The sequence below is a fragment of the Bombyx mori genome, chromosome 3, assembly GCF_030269925.1.
Source record: "Bombyx mori chromosome 3, ASM3026992v2".
Classification (NCBI taxonomy): domain Eukaryota; kingdom Metazoa; phylum Arthropoda; class Insecta; order Lepidoptera; family Bombycidae; genus Bombyx; species Bombyx mori.
Genome location: NC_085109.1, coordinates 6,374,430 through 6,386,468, shown reverse-complemented (window position 1 = coordinate 6,386,468; position 12,039 = coordinate 6,374,430). Strand labels below are relative to the sequence as shown.

The window sequence follows — 12,039 nt, the reverse complement described above, 5'->3', positions numbered from 1 at the left end:
ATTCAATTTAGAGATTTTCTAGCCGAGATACTCAAATTTAATCGACAATACGAAATAGATCCTAAACATACAAGGCGATTGTTAAATAAACTTATTAAAAGAAGTTTCGGTTTTAGATTGAATTGAAGATATTAGATTTTGATAAACAAGAACTTAAATGAAAAGAAACGACATATATGCTCTTTAAAAATATATTAGTTTTTAAAATTCGTTATTGTATTAAAACTCTTGACGTAATAAATCAGCATTTGAGATTTTGTTTCACGCATTCGTGCGTCGTTTGTCCAATTACTTCGAAAGCTATAGAAATATAACGAAGCCTTAATTTTTTTTTGCATAACGGATCTGTCACCCTTCAAAACTGTTATTATTGTCGGCCGGCTTCATTACGTAAATAAACACGTTGGTAGTATACAAAAAATCTATTAAAACATAAAACCAATCGGAAATTCAGGATCTGTCTAGATTTAGCTTGCTGTATTTAACATAATATGCTCTAAATATACATATTATATTTTAAGATGATTTTTAAAATTACGGTAATTATTTTTGAGAAATGCTCATACATTACGGAATCCAAATTTCTACTCCTACGCTACCAAGATCGTCTCGTACGTATGCTTCCGATACCTCCAGCAATGGAGAAAATCGTGGTTTTTATTATCATTACCTACTAGCCGTGCTCCGCTCTTTCACCCCTGTCAAGTTTTTAAAGACTGCATGTATTGTGTAATAAAAACTTGCTTGTTTCATTCCAGTCCATACATACAGGAGTCCTATTGCAAACGGTTACCATGGCAACTGCTGTTGCTTTGCGTACACGCCACTATTAGGCATACAATGATAGTTGAAGCATCCAATCTGGATATGATTTACGCAAAATTCATCAACGCTTACAATATAAAAGGAGTATCTACGTAAAATTTTGAGTCTAACTTAAGGATATTTATGGAGACCTCGTGATCAGTGAGTGTTATTTTGCTTATATGTATAAAATATATTTATATAACATAATCCACATATAACTCAATTTAAATCGTAATAGAGAGGGCTTTAGAGAACAACATCACGTAAGTTAATTTCGCTACCGATTATGTTACGGTGTGTAGCGATGGTATTCACCGTGACAATGCTAACGTCACTTCATACGGTAACTACATTCTTGGATTCATTATGTACATATTTTTTTATTTATTAGAAAATGGGTGAATGCGGCCCGGCTTACCTTGTATAAACTGGATTCGTAATACCATTTTTAATTTCACTATGTTACATATTTAGTATTATAGTCATCTAAATATTTTTGCATTGGTTTTGGCTAAAGCATTTGGTTTTTTTATTTCCTACCTAAGCTGATAGTCTTGAGAGGCTATTTCAGCGTAACCGTGGCTAGTAGGTGAGCTCACGGGGCTCAAACCTGACGACGATGCTAACACGAACCCTAGCAAGAGCCGTGCTTCGCAGAATCTACCACCGGATCGGAAACGCTACCCACTGAGAAGATCCGGCGAGAAACTCAGTGGGCTGTGTCTGAGAGTTAATTTACTCGTCGAGCCCTTCGTCGCAAGCGACGGGTTCGACGAGAACGGTGACCGGTGCTTGAAGTACCTAAAAGCACCGTTAGTGGATCGGGAGGATCCGAGATGAAAAGCATTTGGCCCACGGGTTATCGCCGTTCGTGCATTCAACAATGCTAAGGGCATAATTAAGCTTCTGGTATTAGCAGTTCTTTTCAAACCTATTTGTGAAATCATTCTAATAAATGATAATTCGTTTAAATTTAAAAATATTACAAATCTATAAAATTTATTTACAGAACTAGTGCGCGACAGCCCTGCGAAATACGAATACGGACAGTCGTGTGTACATTGTTAATAATTAATTACCAAAACATCCACGGCTCTCTGTGAAATTTAAATAGCCTGTCACCCAGACGTGTGAGAGCGTACCGATGGGGTATTCGTGTGAAATATAATAAATATAATTAACGGCTTACAATATATTAGCGTTCCTGGATTTATTCGAGCTTCTGTTTTATTTGATATTCGGACAGAGCAATTACTTTACAATTGTCGTAATTTAAAAATGGTATTTCGAACTTTAAATAACAACAAATGTTATCGAGAGTTGAGAAAGATTGTTTATGATACGTATCTTTAACGACGTCAGTATGTTCTTCGATTAAATCATATTTTAAGGTATGTTCACGGTTTCATTTCGCGTTTATTATTTTCATTTCATTATTTGAAACGCTTCGAATAGTGGTTGTGTGATTTTTCGTGGTCATTGACCACTGTGCTGTTATTCTGTATATGACTGTCGACATATGAATATGGTTACTGCCGTCAAATTACATAAAATTTATGTAAAAAAATTAACCCGGTAAATTTTCTTCTTTCGGTAAATGCCGTATATTGCATGCTTTAATAGAAAAAAACAATCAATTATACTTGAATGTTGCTTTATAAATTTTATACTGCATTCGTTTTTAGAGTATCAAATAAAATAATTCAGTTATGACAAAAACATTCCGAGCAATCTTCGATTACTTTTAAGGTTCAAAGTGAGTCGTTATTTGACGATCCCGAAACTTTTGCTTTGATAAAAAAAAAAAAACCTGATAACTTCGTAACTAAATTATCAATTTATTCGGCAAAGAAAAAAAGAAAGAGTCCTTTTATAAACTTTCCTGTTTCTGACGAGAAACCCTTTTGTAGATTTTGATGAAAGGTAAAGCGCACGACTCTACTCTCGTCACGAATTATTTACGGTGGTTCGCAGTTAAACCATGTAGAGCGGTTAATGTGACTTGCAAGAGACCTGTGTGTTTAACCAACTTTTACAATGTGACTGGTATGAGATTAGGATATTACTTATCCATGACTGTTTACATTATTTTTGGATAAATTACCTACAAACAACAATAAATTTAACTACAAAGACTAGTTTAAAGACAGTAGAATGGATGCTTTATGTGATAATTATTGATCTCGCTACCTACTACAGTAAGTATTCGTGGTGGATTGGGTATTTTTATTCCCTGCCTACTCGCTATGGAGCTACTCCAGCTTGTGGCGGATGGCTCTGTGGGATCACGGGCTCAACTTGAGAAATTTTTCTAACACCGGCCCTAGCAAGAGGAGTGCTTCTGAAAATATACCATTGGGTCGCAATCACGATTCACTGCGAAGATCCGGCGAGAAACTCAGTAGGCTGCGTCTATGTCTTGGGTTACCCAATAACAATGATCTTGAAGATTTTATCAAAGAAACAGTCAAGTTACTGGTGTCACTGTTGATGTTGGAGAGAGAAAGTGCTATTGAGTTTCAAAATGATGTTTTTTCTTTTTCTTTTCTTATTCACTCAATTCCATGAAATATTAAGAAAAGCACTTGATTGATGAAGATTACGTGTGATGATTGTTTTTTTAATAAAAATTTAATGACATAATTCAGCTCTTCTTTAAATTGAATTGTCAACCTGGGAATTATCTGGAAAATTAAAGAGGGCACTGTCAAATTCAATTGCTCTCAGATCCCAGAGGATAATTTTATTACGAACAACCTTGAAGAAAAAAAGGTCAGAAGAATTAAAAAAAGTTATATAATGAGTCTACCGATGACGCAGCATTTTAAAAGTGTATTGTATTGACAATTACCTTTTAAATTGCTCAATAAATAACTATATTTAATATAATAATAATATAATAATATAAATTGTTAATACGAAGAAATTTTGAAAATTCTTTTGATATTGAAATGACTGATAATATTGGAACCATAATAATTTTTGTATAGATATATAACTGCTGAAATTTCTTTGAATGTTGAATTCATGTCCAATCGAATACTTTATGAATAAAACTCAAAGACGTAACTCAAACGGAAGATGATCGAAATCAAATTGGTCTTTCAGACAGAATGAATTTTTATTATTCTTACCTAACCTTTTTACTGCTCTCATCTAGTTGTAACTTAGTGTTTATAAAGCAATATCTATATATATCTATATTAATACGTGAAGTAAAAACTTTGTATCCCTTTTTACGAAAATTGCGCGGACGGAGGAGTATGAAATTTTCCAGACTTATAGAGGATATAGAGAATAAGTGCACAATGCTAATATTTTTTTAAAATAATGCATAAAAGATACATTAAATCCCCAAAGAAAACATTACACACACTACATACCATGTATTTGACGCACACATCAAAGTGGGTGGCGCATTTACGTTGTAGATGTCCTTCATGGGCTCCAGTAACCACTTAATACCAGGTGGGCTGTGAGCTCGTCCACCCATCAAAGCAATAAAAAAAAATTATATATTGAGGAAATATCTCTTCTATATTGTTCCCTCGCTACTGCGGATCGCGACTACATGTGACGTTCTTCCACTACGTTCGATCATGGGTGGCATGGACCGCATGGTACAGACTACCACCAAGTGCTTCTCTTGCTAGATCTGACCATCTGGCTGGTATTCTGCCCACGGCGCGCTTGCCCTCTATGAGGAAATATAGTAATATCCAAACTTACGTTAAGTTGAAATGGATGGTTAGATAGTAAATATACCCTTAATACCATAGATTACCTTACATACGCTTCTCATCTCACTGTTGCATTTACCGTGAGTGGAGGAAGCTAAGCGTTTTCGCGCGCCGATTACTAAATTCCTGTTCATAATAGAATAATTCGGTGCGGTTACGAAGGGGTCCGACCCTCGACTATTGACATTCTATGGCTCTGATTTATGGATTATTATTATTTATTATTTACGAAAATAGCTTAAATACATTGTTAAACCATTTTTCAGTTTATAGTGTTTTGTTCGCTTATCGCAAAATATTCGCTCAAGTTGTACTCTCGATAATATTATTAGTACCCACGCCTATAAACTTACAAACATTTTGAGTAGCATCACGATAAATGTAAGCTGCAATTGAAAATGTAATACGTATGTATAGTAATGGATTCAAACGAACATTTGCAAAAGCTATTTCATATTCATTCTATCTTAAAACATAAATTTCGCCTTTTTTTTTGCTTAGACGGGTGGACGAGGTCACAGCCCACCTGGTGTTAAATGGTTACTGGAGCCCATAGACATCCAGAACGTAAATGCGCCACCCACCTTGAGATATAAGTTCTAAGGTCTCAGGTATAGTTACAAGCCTACGTTATGTTTTTATTTTTTGAGGAATTCATTCTCCATAAGGAACTAATAAACGTCTGCTGTACAATAGTTTGTAAAATGCTCCATATTTGCAATAACTGTGTCACAGCTTTATTGTACGAGCGAGTTGAGCAGGACAAGTTGGCGATAGCGACTCCCGCGCGGAATTCCGGACTAAGGATGTAGTTGACCTTTGGTACAAACCATAAGCTTACTAGAGGAGATCTGGCGAGAAATTTAGCACGCTTGGGCTTGTAAAAAAGTCAGCATACAAATTCAAAATTGCGTCTCTCATTATACCTTATTTTAATTAGAAGAGTATACTATTACTATTACTATCGTTATACTCTTCTACCCAGATTAACTAATAAGTTTTCAAACTCTCTGCTCTTGATAAATTAACCAGATTTGTGTACGCGTATTTAATAAACATATGCAGTCATTATTGTATTTCATTATAATACAATAGCAGACTAATTTACGTCTATCCAATGACTCACTCAACTCGAAGCCGCGCCGCAATTTCCATCTCGCTTGCATATTGTGCACCGAATCCAAGGAAGAACCATGAAGGTTCTTTTGTCAACCGGTCGAATGTTAAAAGTAATTATTACCATAATTATGCCTATGCCACTATATGCCTTCGTAAGGTGCTGGAATTCTTCGGACATATTGATTGTAAAGAGGGTCACAATTTCGAACAGCTGAGGGTGACAGGCAAGGTAGATGACAAACGTCCCAGAGGACGCAGTCCCACGAGATGGTCGGACCTAATACGATCTTCTCTGAACATCAACTTGCCATCACAATGCCCTTCATAAAACTAAGGATCGCAGCAGATGGAGGGAAATCGGGAGTACGGGAGAAACTGATGCAGCGGGGGAATCAGGACCCTCAGTAATGAGGAAAACGACGCGAGGAGGAGGAAGCCATAATTAACAAAATTTAAACTGAATCTAAAGAGACAGAACGTTGCGATGTCGTGTCATATGCAAAATGCATACAGTAATGCTAAAAATGTTGTCCACGGACACAATTGTGACGCTGCAAGCTTCTGTTTTTCTTTCATAGATTGGTGGATGACATGAATTCTAAGTCTGAATTTTATAGTAAAATTGGTACGGATTGCTCATAAGCTTCTATTTTAAACCAAACATCCAGCGGTTACGGGATCTGAACTTTGCTACGTTGAATGAAATTTGAAATGAAGTTCCTTAATTCTCAGTTTAACTAATATTATTGCCAAGTTAACGCACCGATAAATACAAAGTCACCGCAGTATAGTGTTGCAGTATAATTTGTTTTAGTTTTACTTCTGAAGATTTTATAGTACGAAATCTGCGATAATAAATTAGGGGATAACCTACTAAGCGGTAGGTAAACGTTACGATGATCCTTATTTTTCTGCTAATTTTATAATAAAATGTTTTTGTTGATATCTCACGCTGCTTTTGGCGTTGTCACAGCCAGTAGATAGACCGGATTCCCGTATTAGGAAAAAATATGGTGGCTATCAATATAACAGGAGAAATGCAAAAGACAGGATACCACATGCACACGAGGTCAGGGTCAATGTCGAATTTTCAGTCTCAGAAGCTTTCCATGCTGCCAAGGCTCAAGCTTACAATCAAAGAAAGTGATAGATGGGGTCACGACCTTTAGCATTGAACAGAACGAATTAACGAGGAAACTATATTGGTGATTTCAGCAAAGGTCACGACATTCTGTGGTCGACTGATCCAGTGTATATTATACTAGTGGTGCAATATTGGTGGTGCTTATGGTAATGCATCTTGTGAGCCCTATTTTTGCCGTAAAGCATTTTGGTTTGAAGGGTACTGTTGCAGTTGTTGTACAGTAAAACTGGGTCTTAGAACGCATGTCTTAAGGTGGATTTTGTGGGTATTTGTGTAATTGATTTACCAGGGTTTAACTGTTTAAGCAATAAAAACTTACTTGCACTGGATGCAGATCTTTCCAATTCAAATATTATTTGACCCCCAATTACGTTGGGATGAGGTTTACCGGGGCATTTTTCGAAAAACCACAGCAGAAAGTTGGCTGATAAGACGTAATTGAAACGGTCAAGCCAAGTTTACATTTGCGACATGTCAAATTACCTCTTGTGCTTACTTTGTTCATAAGGATATAGATGTAAAATAACTTACTACAATTGAAATAATGTATGTATATTATTTTTTTTATATTTCACAAATTCATTAAAATATTAATATTTAACACTAAACGGTTACAAAAATAACGTCTCTTATATAATTAATACAATAATTATTAATATATTTATTTTAAAAAACACAAATTAATTGCATACACGTCGTAAATTATTACATTGCATTACCCAAATGAATCTACGTAACATTCATTTCATATATTATTATAACAACGAAGATATTTACAATGCTAGTACCTATACGAGAGACTTACAATTAAAATTGACTGTAACAATTTGAAATGAAAAGTCTTAAATTTTACGTCATGTTTTGAAAACTTTTGAAACATTGAACTTTAGATCATGACGAACTAAACTTGCATAGGTAGGTAATTAGAACATCCCCCTCGACCGGGTATCCGTAAATGGATTCCCCAGCGTTAAAAAAAAAAAGGTAATTAGAACATGTCTACATTTTTACATTTTTACTTACTCGCTTTAACAAAAAGTGTTTTATCTAGAAATTCTAAAGTACCAGCAAAATTATTCTCTAAATTTAATTGATTTTAATCATTCTCTAATCTGTAAGAATAGCGCTCTAAATATGTTTTTTTAATTATGTGAAATCCATATTATTTTTTTAAAGCCCGGTAACAGTACCTTTAAGCCAAGTCTTACATTTTCTTTTATATTCATTTGAAAAATGATATGAAGCGAAATAAGATTATGATGTTGATTGATTTGAGACTTTAATCAAACGGGACGAACTTAAATGAAACGACATGAGATGGGATGAAACAAAGCCTTAGTAAAATGATGAGTATATACAGAGCCTTTTTCAGTGATTTTTTTCGAAGTACTCAAGAAGCTAGGTACGTCCGGAGGTTTCGTTTCATTTTCCCATACTTTATGAACTTTCACAGATGCTAAGCAGTTAATAAGCTACCGTTATTAATTTACACATATAAAAACAATTCACACAACTATGCTCCACGCGTTCCCGCCAAAAATTTGTGTGTTATCTGTATTCGTTTTTTGATAGTGTAAATATTTGGACTATACAAAACAGAGCTAATGGAGTAAAGTTTGTAGTTTTATATCTAATTAGAACTATAAGTACTGATATAAAAAATTTTAGTTAGCTAAAAAGGAGTTTCGCAAAACAACTTGAAAACGTAAGAAATATTTTACATTTCTGTACTATTACATTTTATACATAATTAATATAAGTAATAAGGTCCAATAAAATATTGTAGTAAATAAAGGGAAGTAAAACTAAAATTAAATCGTATCTCCATGTATTTCCAAACATTTACATTTTGTTAGTCAAATATTTTGAGCGCTATTCCATAATTTTTTGTTTGATTAGTTCAATATTTTTATTTCAGTCATTATAGTATGTATGTCATAATTATTTTTAAAAGAAATATTATAAAATATTTTTTTTTATTTTCTAGATAGCTTTGGGCAACATTGTCGAACCATGAAAAAAAAACGATACAATATAAAACTAAATACGTTTAGTAATAACAAACACATTTTACATATAAATTCTATAATTTGCAATTTTCACATTAAGAGAGTGAAAATTTTCAAAAAATTCATCAACATTAAAAATAAACGATTACTAAAAAAAACATTAACTATATTCATTAAATGTGTAATAGAAATGGCCGATGTCATCGAATCACACCGATAAACAATACTATTCCATATATCAGTTGAATAACAACTGGCAAGAGATTAACTAATGGCATATTTTAATGATTTCTAACTACACAAGTGAGATATTGTCAAATTAATCGATTTTAAATAAAATAAAAAAAACGTATAACGTTAACAAGTCGTACTAGGCTCGCGTTATGTAAAAATCTACATTACGTCTCGATCATGTCTTTGAGAACAGAAAGAGACGCAGCATATTTCGAACGCGGTCATACAGCAATACAGCCGTGTCAATATTTGTCACCTTTGCACACATATAGTACGGCCGAATTAAAAGTTCGCATCCCAACCGGAGAGATCGTCGGGGGGAGGTTCGTCTGCATCTGCCGGGTATTGGTCGAAGTTGTGCGTGTCTATGGCCGAATTTACGGTCGGTACAATAGGTGGCTCTAGAGAACGTTGCGCTAGGCCTTCCCAGTTAAAGCCATCGAACCATCTGAAAATAGGAAATCCAAATATTAACAAAATACTGATAAATATATACAGTTTGTCCAGAATCTTGGCATGCGAGCCTGAGTTTCTCGCCGGATCTTCTCAGTGGGTCGCGTTTCCGATTCGGTGGTATATTCTGGAAACACGGCTCTTGATAGGGCCAGTGTTAGCGAGACTCCCGGTTTGAGCCCCGTTAGCTCACCTACTAGCTCGGTGAATCTAGAATGAAATGAGATGAGAAAAAGACGGCACGCGTGAGGCGTGTTGTAAGCCCATACGGATATGTATCATCACCCTGTCTATTACTGTCTATCACGCTCGGATGGATAGGTGAGTTCACGGGTTCAACCTGAGAAAATTTATTAACACTGACCCTAGCAAGAGCAATACTAAATCTAGAATCTGAGAAGATCGGACAAGAAACTTAGTAATGCAAGCTAAATAAAAATCGTGTAAAAGATATACACGACAAACCAACAAATCTTCTCGGTGTGTCAATTCAAACTACGTTCTAAAAAAAACGATTCTCTACTACAACTATAAATAACTACGATTTTCAAAACGAGCTACCCCTACGACAGTTTGAGTATTTCGTCTTACTTGTGCTTCTGTATCTCAGTTATGCCGCCTCGTTGATAGCCGAGCCGCTCCGCAGGGTTGTCGCGGCAGAGTTTCTTGATCAGATTAGCGGCGTTGCGCGTGATGCAGCGCGGGAACTCGACCGCATCGATGCCCTTCAGGATTTTGTTGTACGTCTTCATAGGATCCGAGCCCGTGAAGGGCGGCGACCCGGTCAGCAGTTCGAACATGAGAACACCTGGTAAAACGTGGTTACTTTGAAAACATTTTGGCTGTCTATATATCGACGCTTGAAAGGCAAACGTGACTAAGCGATAGTGAACTTTACAGTAGACTAATTTAAAGTTGAAATACCTGAAAAAAATTCTATTTTAACGAATCTAGCTGTAGGATTGAAATGATTTTAATAGACCTAGAAATATATTTTTTTGGCGCATCGAATATGGTTATTGCCTATCATTTATGTATAAAGCAGTTATTGTCGCTTAGTCACGTTTGCTTTTTAAGTGTCGATATATAAAAATGAATTGCTGTTCGTTAGTCTCACTAAAACTCGAGAACGGCTGGACCGATTTGGCTAATTTTGGTCTTGAATTATTTGTGGAAGTCCAGAGAACATTTAAAAGGTAGAGACATATGAAAATGCTCGGAATTAAATAAAAATAACAATTTCGTTTTTCCTTTGATGTGTCTCCCATCCGACGGATTCCTTTTGTTTGTTTTAAGTTTATTTTATACAAAAGTTTAGGTCTTTTATTTACCGATTGAGGCACTACGAAGTCTGTCGGGTCATCTAGTACTAATATATAAATCTACAGTGATTTTTACGGATGTTCCGTTATAACTACTGAACCATGCATCCGATTGACTTGAAACTTGGTATCCATGTAGAAAATACATGTACTTAATGGATAGGCTAATATTTATATGAGTGTTGGACTCCCTAATAATAATGACAATAAATAATAATGTTAATTTTAAATGTCCAGCGAAGCGGGCGAGTACGGCTAGTATGTTATATATAATTTTAATTGCCTTCCAGGGTTGGCGCTGTTCGAAACAAATGCGCGATTTTGACTTTATCGTTCGTATCGTTAGTGTCGGAAAACTGATGTCTGTAGGTTATTGGACCCATCAAATATATAAAAGCATTTAAGCGTATCTCTTCATTTGCATCGGTAAACAATAAAACGAATATAAAGCTTGAAAAGGTTGTCGACTCAGAATCGTTACGACGTAAAAACCAGATCATAAAATTTTGAGTGCATTTGAAAAAAAAAAGTTTTGATAAAATTCTAAAGACCAGATATAACTCTAGATTTTGGAAGAAGGTTTTTACTGGTGGTAGGACCTCATGTGAGTCCGCACGGGTAGGTACCACCACCCCACCTATTTCTACCGTGAAGCAGCAATGCGTTTTGGTTTGAAGGGTGAGGCAGCCGTTGTATCTATACTGAGACCTTAGAGCTCAAATCTCAAGGTGGGTGGCGCATTTACGTGGTGGATGTCTATGGACTCCAGTAACTTCTTAACACCAGGTTGGCTGTGAGCTCGTCCACCCATCTAAGCAATAAAAAAAAGGTTGATTATAAATCTTACCTAAAGACCAATAGTCCGCACTGATATCGTGGCCCCGGTTCATGATGACCTCGGGCGCGACGTACTCTGGCGTGCCGCAGAACGTCCAGGTCTTACGGCTCGCCTGCAGCTTCTTTGAGAAACCGAAGTCGACCAGTTTCACGTAACCTTTCGAGTCTAGCAGTAGATTCTCTGGTTTGAGATCCCTAAAAAAAAATATATTACATTCTAATTAAATATGCAATTTCGAAAAGGGCACATGTCGCATATTTTGTCAAATACGTTTTTTCATATACATGTAGTTTTGAGGCTTACCTACCACCCTATACCCATTTTATAATAATTCCAGTAATTGTTAATTAACACTAAAATATATCTCAAAAGT

The 12,039-nt window shown here is 35.5% G+C and overlaps 1 protein-coding gene across 1 annotated transcript in view; it reads right to left on the bottom strand.

The window, feature by feature from the left end:
- Positions 1 to 4,756: 4,756 nt before the first annotated feature.
- The window catches only part of PKG-I (protein kinase, cGMP-dependent, type I), a gene marked incomplete at its 3' end in the record, with an annotated part of 123,830 nt that continues 116,547 nt past the window's right edge, over positions 4,757 to 12,039 (bottom strand). The window contains 3 exon segments of the mRNA NM_001043586.1: positions 4,757 to 4,775; positions 10,100 to 10,314; positions 11,676 to 11,860. Of these exon segments, the coding sequence (NP_001037051.1) occupies positions 10,100 to 10,314; positions 11,676 to 11,860 (400 nt within the window).